This window comes from Fulmarus glacialis, unplaced genomic scaffold (assembly GCF_000690835.1).
Source record: "Fulmarus glacialis isolate BGI_N327 unplaced genomic scaffold, ASM69083v1 scaffold5161, whole genome shotgun sequence".
Lineage (NCBI taxonomy): Eukaryota > Metazoa > Chordata > Aves > Procellariiformes > Procellariidae > Fulmarus > Fulmarus glacialis.
The window spans coordinates 6,689-24,228 of record NW_009194546.1 but is presented as its reverse complement, the minus strand read 5'-3'; the positions used below and the strand labels follow the sequence as shown (position 1 = coordinate 24,228).

General features: G+C 38.6%; 1 protein-coding gene across 2 annotated transcripts in view; it reads left to right on the top strand.

The window, feature by feature from the left end:
• TRIM2 (tripartite motif containing 2) overlaps positions 1-15,347 on the top strand; it is a 42,617-nt gene extending 27,270 nt beyond the window's left edge. Inside the window, exons 7-12 of one of the 2 annotated variants that reach the window (XM_009587789.1) lie at positions 347-450; positions 1,756-1,923; positions 8,864-9,032; positions 10,698-10,768; positions 13,472-13,612; positions 14,626-15,347. In XM_009587789.1, the coding sequence (XP_009586084.1) occupies positions 347-450; positions 1,756-1,923; positions 8,864-9,032; positions 10,698-10,768; positions 13,472-13,612; positions 14,626-14,778 (806 nt within the window). In that variant the 3' untranslated portion in view covers positions 14,779-15,347. Of the gene's footprint in view, positions 1-346; positions 451-1,755; positions 1,924-8,863; positions 9,045-10,697; positions 10,769-13,471; positions 13,613-14,625 lie in introns of both variants that reach the window. The other variant, XM_009587788.1, reaches the window with a different exon arrangement.
• Positions 15,348-17,540: the final 2,193 nt, after the last annotated feature.

Genomic DNA, 17,540 nt, shown 5'->3' with positions numbered 1-17,540 from the left:
TTCTCAGTTGAATAAAAATCTGCAATTTAAAAAAAGTCCATCACTTACGAGAAAACATTTTACTAGTTCCCTCACGCAAGAGGCAAATTTGTGAAGGCCAAAGAGGTAATTACGTTGATGGGGGCTTAGATGGCATACATGCCAAAGACTAAGAACAATCCCTTCTTGTACTTAGAATTGTGGATCTGTTACTGAGGTGGTTCTTTGAAGTTGTAGCAGTGATAAGAACTCTTCAAAATAGAAATCTATAGATCAAGGATGTAATAAATGCATGGGTTGGCATTTAGGTCCTAACTGATTAGTCCTGTCTAACCTGATTTCTTATGTGCTTTGTGTTCAATTTTAGGCACCAAAGGAAGAAACAAAGGGGAATTTACAAATCTTCAAGGAGTAGCTGCATCTACAAATGGAAAAATATTAATAGCAGACAGTAACAACCAGTGTGTGCAGGTATGAGGATATGCCACTTCCAGTATTCTTCTTTTTCTCCCCACCCCCACACCTCTACCTTCTTTGTACTCCAGGAAAGACACATTTTGTACAATTCAAGCAGATATAGAAAATACAGAGGAAGCTCAACTTGTTTATCATCCATTATCATTCCATCTTCTTGACCTGCAGCTATCTTTTTCAGATCTACACTATATCTGGTATGTATATCAGAGTTTATTTCCCTTCCTTATGATGTTTGGCAATGAATGAAGAAAACAAGCGGTGCAATAATCCGGAAAAACACCTTTTTGTAAACATCATTTGCATTGTAAATTTATCACTCTGTGTTTCCAAATATAAATCTAGGGCAAGGTGCCACAAATGTAAGTTCTTAAGCAAATACAAATACAAAAAAAACCATGTAGATGTCATTTTCAAATGGCTTTTAGTCTGCTTAATTGACTTTTCTGTCTGATACCATGATCAAATCTTTTCTGTGGTAGCACCCCTGACACCCATGATTTCTTGGCTTCTGTAACCTGTGTGAAAATCAAGCTGTGTTTTTTCTTTTGCTTGCCGTGTATCTTTTTTACCATTAATAATTTGTTAACACTCTTCAGGCTGCCCGTGTGGTAGCAATGAACAAGGCAGCAGTGTGTGGCTTGTTCTTCAGTATGTGAGAACCAGCAAAGCCACATGCAGTAATAACTTCTTTCCAGGCCTTTTCAAGGAGACAGAGTCAAATATTCATCAGCACCCTCACACTTTGTAATTTGCACCACTTCAGAGGAACTTCAGTGTCTAATTACCTGGCTTGGGGACACAACCAGTGGACTGAATTTTGCATGGCTAAAGCATCTCTCAGGAGATGGCCTAGTACTTATCCCTAAGTCAAATAAATTTTGAAATTTTCTTTTAGCTTCTATTCCTATCTTTTCTACAGACTTAGTGTTTGACTGTGGCCGAGTCACTCAGTGCCTCAGTTTCCTCATTTCTAATATAGGAGTAATACCACTTCCTTCCAGCTGAGAGGGACATTGTGAAGCTTAGTGCACTAATGTTTGTAAAGTACTTTGACATCACTGAAGAAACAGTGCAATGTAAGTGCAGAGAACTACTTTATTTTGAAATTAGGGTCCAGGTGGAAGCCTCTTCTTAAATTAGGCATATCACTTTCAAATATGGACCATGTAAAAGTACTTCATGTTCCTAACTCTCTTCCTGACTATAGTGTTCATTAGTGACTTGCTAAAATCTAAGCTCCAAGAAATAGATGATGTTATTATGCAGACTTAATTTTAAAATGCATGTTTTCTGTTACAGATATTTTCCAATGATGGTCAGTTCAAAAGCCGTTTTGGCATACGAGGAAGGTCTCCTGGCCAGTTGCAGCGGCCAACAGGAGTGGCTGTGCATCCCAGTGGTGACATCATTATTGCAGATTATGATAACAAATGGGTTAGCATATTCTCATCAGATGGAAAATTTAAGGTACGAGTTATCATGTGAACTCTCCTGAGCTTTCTCCGTCTTACAAAGGAATGCAAAGTAATGGGGTTTTTTTGTCAAGAAACTACATAGTTTGCTTGTAACTTAGTCCAAATTCCATTGTTGTGATGTGGAAACCCATGACACAGCCATGTTATATAATTAATAGGAAGAAGTCACAGCTGTGATGCTAATGTTATACCAAATAGAGACGGTATGTTCCATTTTACAGTTCTACGTACTAGGTGCTTGGATGCCTTTCTGTAACTTACAGTCAGGGATAGCTAATGTAATCAAGTCTAGCTGGACGAGCTCAACAACATTCATATCATTAGTATTCTGATTACACAGAAATGTGTGTGCATATATGTATACACACAGACACACATAAAAACTTATGAGGAGGACATGAGGCTCTTCAGTGACATATGGAGGAGAAAAATAAGGTAGCAGACTGATGAGGACTTCCTCTATTTACTCCATACGTATCAGCGAAACAAGTGTATAATTCATGTATGATCCTGTTGGTAATAAATGCAAGGAAGGGCAACCTAGGATGTTGTTCCAGTGCTACAGCATAGACAGGAGTGTTTTAGGTGGGGTGATGTGCACTGGAAAAACTGAAAGGCAATAATAATGTCTTAGGTTTCAGAAATCAGAAGTTCTGAGAAAAGCGTACCTCATTTTCATAGCAACTCTGATCCCTTTAATAGGAGTAAAATAAGAAGGCAGCTACTACACTACACTCATGCTTGCCAACCTGCAATATTCATTTTGCTTGGGTTCAGGTGCAATTCCAGAGAGAATTAAAGGTTGCCTCCATTTGGTAATGTTCTCTGAATGCTTGTTACTGAGTCTGGCGATGCATGCTAGAAATAGCCACCTATAGCAGAGGTTAGCAGTACACACTGTTCAGTGAGATAAAGAACCTGCAGGGAAATTTCTACCATAGTTACGTAGTTCTAGAGTCCTGCATTGGAGAGAAATTGCCTGTTTGGCTAATGTTGTGGTTTAACCTGGCAGGCAGCCAAATACCACGCAGCCGCTCACTCACTCCACCCCTCCATTGGGACGGGGAGAGAATCGGAAGGGTAAGAGTGAGAAAAACTCGTGAGTTGAGATAAAGACAGTTTAATAGAACAGAAAAGGGAGAATAATAATGATAATAATAAAATATACAAAATAAGTGATGCACAATGCAATTGCTCACCACCCGCGCTGACCGATAACCAGGTAGCGATCAGTACTTCCTGGATCATGCCTACCCTTCATATACTGAGCATGACGTCACATGGTATGGAATACCCCATTAGCCAGCTGAGCTGGCTGTCTTGATTATGTTCCCTCCCATCTTGTGTACCTAGCTCAGTCAGTAGGCATGGGAGCTGTCCTTGGACTAGGAGGGTACTTAGCAACAACTGAAAACATCAGTGTGTTATCAACATTCTCCTCATACTAAATCCAAAACACAGCACTAGCAAGAAATTTAACCCTATCCCAGCCGAAACCAGGACACTAATTTTCTGGCAGCCTAATGACCAAAAAGCTCAGGTCCTGAGCTGCTCACGTGTACCAAAAAATGGCCTTCCTTTGAGTAGTCTTTGCAAAGTGATGAATGCGATAGCAAACAAGCAATTGTGCTTGCGTAGTTCTCAGTGACCTCCATCTGGGAAACAGACATGTATGCTTTTAAAAGTATCCAGATCCTGTGTAGACTTGAAGTAAAACAATACTAAAGTAAAAACAATACTAAAGTAAACTAAAAGTAAAGTAAAACAAAACTAAAGTAAAACAATACTAATATGCAATGCAAGTGTTAAAAAAATATAAATTACTCGCATTTGCAGAGTATGTGATTTTCCTTGTCAAGTAGTTTTGAAAATGTACAGCTACACAGGAAAACCTTGGTTTTGGCCAAAGTCCTTGAATGAAATGAAGGCACCAAAACAAAACCAAAGAAAGATGTAATTTAGTTAAGAATCCAAATACTCTGAGTAACCTAAGTGTGTTGTAAATAATTATTAACATCTTTAATGTGAACTGGCTTGATCTGGACACAGAGCATGGAGGGCTCGTTTTCCTTCCTTCTCAAGACATGCTGTAAATCCAGCATTTTGGATGGTGCCAGCTCTGGAGGAAAAAGCCATCGCTCTGGAGCAGCCAGGACCCTATGTGCTATACACTACCAGCAGGGAGACAGGTATTGAAAAAAATGAATTATTAAGGTAGTTCCTCTGACGTGGAGCCTAGCTTTGTTTTTATTGGATTGCAAGAGCTGTGTAAAGTTGGCAATGTTTGTGTGGTTAATAGAAGTTAATGCATCGGACTTTATAGTTCTTGGGAGTAGACTGATTAAATGAGAGATGAAACATCAATGATATAAAATACTATTTTTAGATTGAATGCAACAGGCTATATTTATGAGAGAAAAATATACAAATGTTTGTAGAAGCATTTTATGTATGGAGGGCAGGCATAATCATATAGTTGAAGCACAGGACATGGATATAACAGATCTAGCCTGTGGGAATCTGGGCAAAGCCTTGTAATTCCTTGTGTGTTGGCAATGGTAGTTCTTACAGGCGCTTTGTCAGATTAAAATGGGCAACGCTTGCCAAGGTACACAGAGAGATAAAGGGGTAATGGTGTTTCCCTTCAAAAGACTGTGCATGCAAGTCATTGTATATAATCTCTGATGCAGGTGGTCTGCTAGTTGTTAACCCAGCATTATCAGGGGGCTGTTTCAAACTTATTCTAACTATTTTTATTGTTGTCCCCTTCTTTCTGTATTTACTTACACTTACTCTCCCTTAGCAGCATTTTAATAGTCATGTGAGCCAGAAGGCAAATTTCCCCTGGAGCCAGGCCCAGGCATCTCCCTGATTGCAGCACTGGGCTGACTCACCCCAGCAACCTCCACTGCCAGGCAGAAAAGTGTCACCTTCCTCAGTCGCTGGTAGCAACAGACACAGAGCTCCGTTTTCTCAAGGCTGTAAAACTTGCATAATGCAGAGGTGAACAAACCCTAATCTAAGGTTACACCAAAACACGAGTCTCTTAAAATGAAAGGCTGTATTATCCTGCGAACGATAAAGCCTCAGATAGGGTCTTAGGAACTGGGGCTTCTGTTTCTGGCTATGCCACAGGTCTCGCAGGTGACTAGTAATCTTCCATTTCACTTCCCAGTGCTTTATTTTCCTCATCTATAAAAGGCAGATAACAGTGCGGGCTTGCTCTGTAAATTACTCTGAAATTGCTTCAGAAAACTGTTAGAGAAGACATTGCTAGGCTAAGGAGAGAACGCATGCTGAAGCAGCAGGCTCAGCTTCTGCACCAGTGGTGGTGTTCAAACCTAGTGAAGGAACTGGAGAACAGGGCCCAGAGAACAATTCTCAGTCCTCTGAGGAGAGAATTACTTTCTTTCTAGTCTTGAAGGGATGTATCTAAGATAGCTTGTTATCAGCCAAATAGGGCTGCAAGTCAAGATCAGGTTTAGATGAGTGGGAAAAGATGAAAGGAAACATTTTATCTGTCAGACTTTTATTTTTTCTTGTCTCATTAGAAAAATTAAGAAGAGAGCTGCTTGAAGCTGGTTGCATGTTCAGACAGGAATAGTTCTGTGGAGTCTGGTTAAGTGGTCACAGTTGAATTAAGACAGTCACATGAATGATAAATCCATTTATTGTGCGACACTGCAATGTGTGACAAAGCTGTATCTCCATATTAGGGAAGTTCTCAAACAGGAAAAGAAGGTCTATTGAAAGTCTGTAAATTAATTCCTGACAATTGCGAACCTTTCAGACAGCAACAAGATTGGTGGAGTTAAACTTAAAGCCCTAACACACCTACTTCTACAGTGGAAAAGTCTTTGTAAATTTTTATATAGGCTAACTGATTTTTTTACCTCTAGGAATATCCCACAGTAGAATATTTCCCACCCTTTATAAAGGGTGACTTTATAAACACATATTTGAAAACCAGTCTAAATAAGAGCCTATAAAATAAGGGACATAATGTCCTTGACTGAATTTAATTAAACACATTACTTGTATTAAGGTTCAGATGATTCATTACACTTTATTCATTTCTAATGGCAGAAAAGTCTGAAAATACTTCCATTCATACACTTAACAGGAGTGACTGTTGGGTTTCATAATGTTCTGTTCTAAATAATCAAACCTATAATTCTAAGAAACCTTCTGAAATAAAAATATACAAAGCATATGTTCAGCATATGTACTGGTCTGACCCAGTAATGTGTCATCAGCATATTTTGATCTAAACTGGAAACAGAGATTTTTAGTAAAAAGCACTGCGAACTCTAGCTGGGCATAATTTCTTGCTGCCTGCGAATTATATTTTAAATCCTGGCCCAAGAATAGTGATTTTTATTACTCTTCTCACCACTGAGTACCCATTAATGTAGTACGTGATGTATTCATGATCTTTTTTCATATGTATTTATATGGGCAGGAAGACACCGTACTCATGAGTCTGAGTCATTTTTCCATAGGAATCCTGGAAAGATGGTAAGGAGGTGGTGCAATGCACAAGCAGACAAACACATGGGGATCCCAGAGGAAAGAAGGGAATATGATTTAATCGCCCCACAGGAAATAAATCTACTGATTTGCATTTGGTTTATGTTTTTGCTGCTTTGTTGTTATGCAAACCTGAATACATTTTGTAGGTCTCCTCATATCTTTCCCCTGGTGTACACAAAGTAATTTTTAATAGTTTTTCCTGGGGATATTTTTGCATGATTTAATTATGTGTTTTTTACCTAAATATTTAGCAATTTATAAAACCATATGTACCTGAACATAAAACAGACACATGATCATTGCATGTTGGCTAAGCATAGTCTTGAAGCTGCAAGATTTACTCCCTGGAGTTTTCTTTATTTGTCACTGAAAGAGGTTGCGTAGTGGCGACTTTGTACCAGACAGCCTCAGGGAACCTAGATGGCATTATTTTGGGATGGCTCCTATTTTTACCTGCAACCTCACCCATGTGAATGTACGGTGGAACAGGAGCATGGGGCTTACTAAGGGTAGTTGAGCTCCTTCAGATACTAACATGGTTGTTTGCTTTGAAAACATTAGGGAATTGAGGGAAATGAGTTAGGTAATGGATCTTCTCCATGCCTTGTAATCTGTCCCACCTTGATAATTAGTCACAGACTAACAGAGCTTCAGCTACTCCTCACCACTTGCAAGAGGGAGGGGAGGGGGGCAGAGAAGTCAGAAGCATTGCTTGTTCTAGGTGGTGATCTGTCCCACCCTGCTAAGGCAGTGAAGTGAAAACATGGTCTTGTTTCATAAAGATGATTAATATCTTAGTATTGATTTCATTTAAATTCTTATGGAAACAGGAAATTATGTTCTCCACCAAAGAGATGGACCTCAGTTTGTAGGATGTCTCTCTCGCAAATTACTACAGGATCTGAAAGTTCTGGGATCCATAATTTCCACACAGCCTGTTCAGTGGATTGCCTGTCCAGCACAGTAAAGAGGCTGGCAGGAGACCAGATTTTTGGAAACAACCTGGATAACTGCTTCCAAATCTGTCCATCATTTAAAAAAAAAAACAAACAACAAACAACAACAAAACAGAAAGCACGTTGCTGCATTCCAACAACAACCCCCCCAAAAAATTAGGTGGTATTTTTATAGCCTTTTTTTAACTGAAAGGTCAAAGCTCAACTGATTTTATGTAGATTAAACCAGTTTCTAGAATCTCTGCCTGAAAAAACAGCAGAATGGTGAAAAATGTGAAATGGGTTGCAAGGTGATCCTAGTATCTTCTTGGGTATATGCCCAGGTAGCTCATTTCTGCTTGCTCTGGGCTGGATGGGATGCTGTTGCTTAGATCCCTTCTTAGATCCCCTTCTTTTTGATCCTACTAAACAGTGCTTCTAATGTTTTCTGATCTATTTTGACAGCTCTCTAGTCTTTCCAAATAACTCACTGTGTATGAGATCCACCTCATCTCCACTGAAGGTTTCTCCATTGATACAATATGGAATATTGTATACAGTTCCCCTGCTGTTGCTGATTATGCTGGCAGATGTTCTTCATAGTCACAAGGCCTGTTTAAAATGACGGAAATAATTTTATTTATCTAAGACAGGAGCAAGCTTTGATTTGTTTAGTGTTTCAAAGATTACTTTATTTGCTGTTTGGCAGCACGATCCTATCTCCTTCGCGGGTTTCAGCTGACACTTCATGTGTCTAAGCAGCAAGTGACGCAATCTCACGTGGATCTGTGGAAGATATAGAGGTTAGCCTGAGCTTTAGGTCTGCTCAAATTCTTTCCAAGAGCACTCAGAAGCTGCACGGTGTCTCACTCACCCAAGAAAAGCAACAGAGGACAGCATAGCCTACATCCCACCCAGCTCTGATGCTCCAAGAGTGAGCTCTGACTGCTTTGATGTAGCAGGCAGTGGTAAAGGCATGTTTCCCTGTCCATAACGAGGTGGTTATGGATTCAGGAATAGCATGCAAAAGCATCCAAATGCTGGACTCAGGAATAGCATGCAATAGGAGGCAGAAGTCCTTTATGCGTGTCTGTCTATCCTACTGGTACACTAGTGCTGGCTATACAGCCATTTGTGATGGTTTCTGACAGATGCTGTAGTTTATCAAGACATACAAATCTGATGATTGTGTTTCTCATGAGTTGTATTTTTGAACTCCATTGCTGAGGTGGCAGATCTTCCACTCCAGAAAGGACAGACAGAAAGCAGTCTTTATTTTCAGCTGAAGAAAAAATTATGAAGTACACAATAAGAGCTGGTAAAAACAATCACTTCCCTCTAGGAAACTTTTGATGACAAAAAAGTCTCTCCGTCCTGCTGTGTGCCTGTAATACAATCTTTGAACGGTACTAACTTATTTCCATCATGCCAACATATTTTTCTGTTTTGTGTTTTCCCTTTTAGGCCAAAATTGGGTCTGGAAAGCTCATGGGCCCTAAAGGTGTTTCTGTGGATCGTAATGGACATATAATTGTAGTGGACAATAAAGCATGCTGTGTTTTCATCTTCCAGCCAAATGGGAAAATAGTCACCAGGTTCGGTAGTCGAGGAAATGGTGACAAGCAGTTTGCAGGTACACTTGATGGTAATATGTAAATCCCCTTTTCTTGCCTCTTCTGCTCACATTTGCTTGATGTTTGAGCATGTTGAAGACGCTGTATCCTACTCTTTTTTCCTGGGGTGGAAAGGTTCTACTAAACATACAGCTCCTGTTCACTTCACCATTTGTTTAATTGGTCAGGAAGACTGCAACATCTGCTCTGCAAATGTAGCTGTAACCAGATTGTTTTATCTACCTCTCTGTGCCTGGAAGCATTTCAGATCAGTGACCCAAGAGAGACTGATCTTAACTAGCATTTTATAAATGCTTTGTAATGCCCACACTCAGCTGTTCATGATAGTCAACTCAAACACCATGCATTGTGTTTCCAATGATCAGATACACATTAACCAAGGCCCTAAGTGGTATCTTCCCATTAGAAAATGAGTGTAATGGGATAGTGTTAAGATTGAGATCAGGAAGACACAGTTATGCAAACAGAAAATGCCAGTTTGGGGAAATTGCCACTTACATTCAACTGACTGCTTGCACATGGTGTCTTTCAATTAGAACATGCAATTAAGTTAAAAAAAAAAAACAAAACTGGTATATTTTGAGTGAATTGTTCTTTCAAAATTTGAAACGAAGATACCAAATTACATAGGCAGGTCATTTTGCAGGTGTTGGGTCACTGAATAAGTAGTTATAGATTGGTCTGATGTCCTGACTCGTTCACAGCACAAGAGAGAAATGGTGTAACTGCTTTTATCTTACTTGAGTTCTCTTGCAATGTCTTATGGCACAAGTGCCATATATATAATTTATAAGAGCTTTGGCTCTAACACAGCTAAGCGTCACCAAAATTTTCTGGTTTTGTCCAATTTCTTTCGTTTTAAAATTTGTAAGAATACCTCCTGAAAATAAGTGTGCAAATACTCTGTAACAGTGCATTTGAGAAATGTATTGCCTCTTCTCAGTGGTAGGCTACATAAAACAGGTGAATTGTCATTCCTTGAATGTTTTCAGTGTAAAGGTTTTCACCCTTTTTATAGTTTACACTGGTGAACTGTGAAAATTGAAACTGAGTTCTGATCTGTTTAATAACTCAAAATAGCACCAAGTATTTTGATTCAGGTACTTGCCCGTTTTTGGTTTTTATTCAAGTTTGCGCACATAGTTCAATACACAAAGTAAAGCAAAAAATGCATGTTTTTCCCTGACAGTGTTCTTCTAAGTAATTTTTGTATTTATCCTAAAACTTTTTTGCTCAAATGCTTGTAAGAAGTGAGCACACAAAGCATGGAAGATTTCAATTAAGACTTTACATAAACATTTTTGAGAACTATTTTCAGTGTATACACAACTTTATGCCTAAGCACTACATGTTTTGTCTTGTTAATAAGCACATAAATATCTACATAGTCATCTGTATATGAGAGATGAAGGAATGAACAATGCTTATTGATAACACTAGCTGACAACTGGTTGAAAAAGAAATTCTTTGTGTTTACAAAAAGGCATGCTGAGCTTTTTAAAACACGAAATGAAATTACTCTTAATTTGAAATTGGTATTCCAAGTTGGACTATTATTGCTCAGAAGCCAAATATAATATTCTGGCAGGCTGAATAATTTTTTTGATGTAAGCAAACTTTTTTATTTAGTGTTATTATTTTTTTTTTCTTCCTCTGCATTGCAGGTCCTCATTTTGCAGCTGTAAACAGCAACAATGAAATTATCGTTACAGATTTTCATAACCATTCTGTCAAGGTACTGTCAATTAATGGCAACTTGGAAAGCTTTTTATTTTATCATGGTACTTTCTTGGGGAAAATAAAGTATTGTTAAAAACAAAGATCACACTCTATACGGATGAGATCTGATGTAAGGACTGCACATTCAGACACCTTTGCATGCAGTGCATTGCCTAATGGGGATATAATCCGTTGCCTTTGGTGCCACTATAATGTTCTCTAATTCAATTGCTTAAACGAAAGTTGTACCTGAGATATATAATATCAGCTTAGTTATTTTTATTAGCTCTCTGCCAAACCTGTTAGTTACCCTATGTTCTTTCCTATTTTAAGTAAGTCTGGTAACTGCTTTTGAATTTCCCAGTAAAAGCTTCCCACATTACTAGTTGAATAAAATTATAACAAAGTAAAGATACCTGACAATCTTTAGTTCCATACCTATAAGCTTTAAGATTACTGGATCCATTTACAACCCGATACTCTTAACAACTGTGTACCACAGACCATCAGTTTTCGTCCAGTACCTCCTGCACCGGGCAGAACTGGCCACTAGTCCTTACACCCATGGGAAGTCCTGACTTATGGCCTGTTAAACAGGCATGGTAAGATAGAGTGGTGTATTTGTTTGTCTCAATAATAAACCAAAACAAGTATACATGTTGAGATGTCATGTGATGGAAGATGTATATGAAGGAGCTACAGGCCATTTCAGCAATTACTCACCTGTGCGTGTTTGTTTTCAGGCCGTGACATTCCCTTTCAGTCACTTTCCGTGCTCTTTTTCCCTCCCTCAACACGCAGCAGCAGCAGCAGCAGCAGGACACGGGCAGCAGAACGCTGTCCTACATGGGTTCTCAGGCCATGGGCGCTGGTCCCACGCACCGGTGCAATCCCTGGGATTTCACTCAATGGCTGCCTGTTCTGATTGAACACAAAGATAAACCCTCTGTCCCGTTCTTCAGTGTTCATAACGGAAATGATAAATCTTACACATTCACCTGAAATAGGAAATCACTGTGTAAGCATAGACACTCTCAGGTCCTGAGCAGTGCTGAATCATCGAGCTTTTGAATAGCGACCTTGCTCTTGTATCCTTTTGGAATTAGAGAGGAAGTAGCAACTCATGTGGTTTGGATTACACCAAAGAAACCAAGACTGCTGCAGGAGCCCTGAAGCAGACTGTTTACGTGGTTTAGCAGCAGGAGGCCTATAACTCCATAAATTACCCCTCCACCAGCAGGGCTTGCCGTGGTAACAAGAATGCCTGGAGAGAGTTAACAACAAGGGCAGACTAAAATGAAAAAAGCAAGTGAAGAGATGCAAGAAGTGTGGCATCTTAATGAATTTATAATTATTGCATTCCTAATGAGAACAGAGCGTTCCCATCTGTCTCTGGTGTGACTCACTGGGATAAAAATGTTATTTGTTACAATTTGGTACTAACTGGAAAATATTCTTATTTTTGTAGTGTTCTCGGAATCGGTACAGATAATTGTTGACACTTTGGAGAGTAATTTATAATATGGGTGATGCTGTTATCTTTTGTTAGATGGTGGGGAAAAGAGCAGAGAGTAAATTTCATTTTAAGTAAGAAATAAATTTGTAAATAAATAAATAAATTCCAGTCTTATGGGTCCCAAAGCCTCTTCCTGCCACCAGTGTCTTGAATTAAACATCCTCACTCAGCAACATTATCCCCCCTCCCCCATTAACCTTCAAGCGCATTCCTTCCTTCAGGCATCTTCTATGGAAAATCCTACTTAATGTAGGCTTCTCTCTCATTTGGTCACTCACCAGCCCCATTTTAACCCAGGGAGAAAGCAATACATCTTTACCTGTTTTTTTTTTCTTATTAGTTGACTTTTTTCTACTTTATCTCATCATCTGAGGCATCAACCTGGTACTTCATTAATTTCCTCCCCCAAATGCTTTTTCTCTGTTCACTGTGGGTGTTCAAGAATAGGATAATTTCCTCACATCTTCCACCTTCTTAGCACTTCAGTGTGCACTTGGCACTTGTCAGGTCTTTGCATTTTCTTGTGCAAGCCACTGCCAGTCTCTAAGAACACTATTGGACCTTGTGGCACAGCTGGGCCTGGGTCCAAGATGGACCAAAATAAATAGAGATGGCTATGGTACTATGTAGGTGACACATCCTGTATCTCACTTGGTCCCATTAGTGCATCTAGGTCACTGACAGAATAGTCATTGATCGGTTCCTTCTTTCTGCTGTCTAAACCTGTTACCATCACAGAGAATTCAGTTGCTGAACTGTCTATACAGAGAGCAGCATGCCGTGATTCTCAATATGTGTCAGATTATGAAAGTCAGAGAAGAGCGCATCTGCTCAGTTGTGTTTCTGACTGACTGACTCCCAGTGCCGTATCTGCACTCAGCTCTTCTTAATTCCAGATGCACAAGCTGCAGAGGGGTTCTTGGTGTCCTCCACCCCTGTGTCTGAGATGAATCTGATCTTAAGTGAGAAGGGAAATGCTGTACAGTGTAATGGAGTTGGAGGGAGAGATGGGCACCTTTTCTCCCATCTTCAGTGTGTGTGTGTGTAGGGGGTGTGTGTGTAGGGGGGGTTTAGGGAGGTGTATGGGGGGGATGTTCCTGGGAACTCTTCAATTCCCAGTTTTGTTAACAGGTGAACTGGTAGTAGTAGATGACTAATATTAGAGACGATGCCATATTCAGCTTTTTGTTTTAACCCATACAGGTATTTAACCAGGAGGGAGAATTCATACTGAAGTTTGGATCAAATGGAGAAGGAAATGGACAATTTAATGCACCAACTGGTGTAGCTGTAGATTCTAATGGAAATATTATCGTAGCAGATTGGGGAAACAGCCGAATACAGGTAGAAATTTCTGTATTTCAAAGGTGCTTGATTAGGAAAACTAATGGATTGATAACTCTGGCCACTGAAGTCTTCAGACTTCCCAAGAAACAGGATAGCAGCATTAGAAGTGATGTGGTTTCTAACACAGCCTTTTATATGCCTCATTGCTGGTCTGTCCACTTTTAGAACGGTGGTGTCAGATCATGGACTTTCCAGTGTGACCCATAGCAGCTCTGATGGTTCTTGTGACCGAGGCTTTTGTCTCCAAGTAGTTCCCCAAAAGCTATTTGATTAGTTAGGAGACTTGCAAGCATTGCTGAGATGATAGTAATTTATAATCACCATAACAGAAGATTGGAGACATGGTGGAAAATACGAAAGTATAGACCCTGAGGCATACGCAGCAGATTTTTATCATCTTTTTTAAATGTTGAGAAAATATTCTACTTTTAAGTTATGAGAGTTGCACTCTTTTTATCTTTCAAGTGCTAATCACAAAGTCTTATTTGCCAAAGAATACCTAATAAATAACTAAGTGTATGTATTATTTTCACGGAATATAAAAATGAGGGAGCTGCTTATGAGTTGTTCTCAGGAAGCACTGTCAACAGTGTAAACAAATCCCTGGTTTTCTCTGTGTGGGAACCTAAGAGTCATACTAGCCACAACAGTAATATTTGTTAGGAAAACAAGGTGTTGGTTGAGTTCCTGATTGAGTTTGATTTATTGTAGTTGGCTATTTTTAGAACAAGGAACAGCCAAGGTGCTCTTTTTATTATTATTTCATTGCATACTTAATTCTTGCCAAAGATCCTGGCAGCTTTAATTAAGTTCTTTTTAATAAGAAAATACATTTGTATATAAACTTGTATATTATGAGAATAACAGATCAGATTCTGCCCTTGTTTATTCTAGTGTATGTCAACCATTTCAGAAATGAGAAGTATAATGGTATAATTGAGAGCAGACTTGTGTCCCCTACTTTTCTTTTTTATTCATAACATTTATTCTGTGCTTTCTCGCCCTCAAAGGTTTTTGATGGAAGTGGATCATTTTTATCCTACATTAACACCTCTGCTGACCCACTTTATGGTCCCCAAGGTCTGGCCCTTACTTCAGATGGCCATGTTGTAGTTGCAGACTCTGGAAATCACTGCTTCAAGGTCTATCGATACTTACAGTAGCAATGAGCTCTGGAGCTGGATAATCGTCCACCCTTAAGAAAAGACTGGTCCTAGAGATCCAATGCAGGATATCTCCTACTTTGAGTTCATTTTTAATAATGAAGGAGTCTCTTATGGACTTCTCATGTTAATTTCCAAACTTACCTTGTTTACATAGGATTTGCACCTCTTATGTTTCTCACTGAACTTTTTGTTGTAAGGGTTAATACACAAAATCCTCTTTAACTGAATTCACAAAGACGATGTGATATTAAACGCAAACTGCAACTTATGGAACTGGAATTAACTAATTAGGCAAAAATGAGAAAAATTTGGGAAAAGTCCCCAAAGCTTTTTGAAGACTGCGAAGGGTAGCTCCTGCTTAGAGCTTCCAAATTTGAAGAAGTATCATTATTATGCATTATTTAACTCAGAGGTGATCCTGGGAATCGTCTAGATCTCATTATCATGGTAGGTGTTACGCTTCTAACATTCTTCAGTCTTACTATCTATAACAAGTAGGTCCTTTTAGTATAAGGTTAAGTCTCACAAAATTCGTCTAGCTCTAACCGTCAGACCTAACACAGCTCAACGTTTAGCACTATGAGAATCAATGCAAATTCCCTACTCATGCGGGATTAATGAAGGATTGTTTCATGTGCTTATTTTTCACTCTTCCTCTTGCTCAATGTGCTGGAAGGACTTTGCAGAAACCTGACACTTCTAAAGCTCTGGAAAAACTTAATTGTATTGATATATTAGTGAGAGCTGTATTTCTGTATAACAGCAGACCTTTTGACACCAAACTAGTTTATTACAATCAGGGTCATTACAATGTCAACTCAATTAACCTCATGTGTGCCACTCTTTCGTACATGTTCATTGCCATGTTTCCTTAAGGCAACTCATTGTATTAACCAATAAAATAAAATGCAGCATCACACAGGACAGAAAGCCAGAGAGGTACCCCTATGGAGGACCTACATTATACAACCAAAGGAACTGTGGCGAACAGAGGTTGTATAGGAAAGCCAAGGGTTACCAAAGCTATTTGTTTTTACATGAGAAAAAATACATTACAAATAAGAATGAATTTGAACCAATTCCTGAAGTCTTTCATCAAAGGGAATTTTGTTAGAGGACAAAATAAGGACTGTGAGATTTGTTCCGATTTCTTTGTATGTATGTACGTATGACTGATTGACAGAAAAATAAAAAAAAGCAAATGTAGGTTATTTCACAAACTGGAACGTATGTATGCCATTTGACAATGGCAATACTCTGAAAAATGTCCCTCCTTCTTCCTGCCAGATTTCTCTACTGTGTTCTTTGTTGAAGTATTAATTTAATTGGAAATGCTTACAATCGTATGACTTGGTTCTGTTTTTAATGGTTTTTTTTTAAGTGTGAACTTGTCCTTTTTAAAGTAGGATTGGCTTTATTCTTATTTCTAAATCCAGTAGTCAAAGGATGAATTGCTACCGTAGCCTAATATAGATAGAGTGGTGCTCACTCTTAAACGTCGTTTGAGGAGCTGGTGAGCTTGCTGCCAATGCCTACAATAGCCTGGGAAGCACTGTCTTTCTTTTCTCATTTTTAGGGCCTTGAAACAAAAGGGCATTGGGTCAGGAACAAGGGAGTATTTTAAGCATGTTTGCAAAATGGAAAGAAATCTTTGTTAAACAACTTGTTATAAGTACTTGTCTTATTTTGAAAAGGTTAAGGTTGTTGTTTCAGTGAATTTGAGAAAAACTAATGGTTTTTTTGTAAAGACGCATTTGACTTGTAAAAATGCAGACCCCAAGATTCTTAAATGTGGAGTTTGTCTGTTTTTTACTTACTGTTTCTTAAAGATATTTCCTCTTCTTTCCCTTCTTTATTTTTTGCACATAGAGCCAATTTACAAATTCCATGCAAAGATAAGTTTCCTTATTTCATTGGAATAAATATTTTGTGTATAAAGCTTAAGGTTTGGACTATATAATGCAGCTAAGAAACTGGTGGTAACATTTTTGAAATGTTAAAACTCAAGTTTGTTATTACCAAGAGAACAAAATATCCTCTGCTTGAACTGAGTTTGTCCTAAAATTCTGAAGATGGTATCTCAGTCATTACACAATAAACTGTCCTATCAAAATTTTAAAAAGTTGTAGATCAAATTTTCTGATGATCAAGTAATTTCCTTCTAAGTGTCCTTATAAGCAACCTTCTGGCAAACAAACAATTTCTGACATTGGAATGCCCTTAAATGGCGAATTTATCAATGAAGAAAAGGTACGTAGCATTTTAACTGTGTTTATTAACATAGAGAAGAGGTTGCACAGGTTCTTTGAGATAAAAATTTAAAAAGAAAATGAGAATTGTGCTGTTGCTGTCAGTTATGGATAATATTAATCAAATCTAGTTCCAAATTTGGATTTTTATAATAACATTTTACTAAACTTGCATGGTTTCTACTCAGGAAACATTGCCAAATCCTCTGTTGCCAGGAACTCTGAGAAGCACAGAAATCAGACCCTAACCTATATATCAAAACATATACTTAAGACTGTACTATTCCATGTATACACTTTTCTTCAAAACATTTTCAGTCCCTTTGACCCCGTATTGTTTACCAGGATTTTATATAACCTATGTGAACCCAGTGCATCCTGATGAAATACGGAATTCTGCACACAACCCAGCTAACAGCTGTTAGAGGTGATGTGGATTTTTTTCTTAAGACTGAATAGTCTTTTGGGTTTTCAGACATTTATCACCAGTGCAGCACTTACTGCACCTGA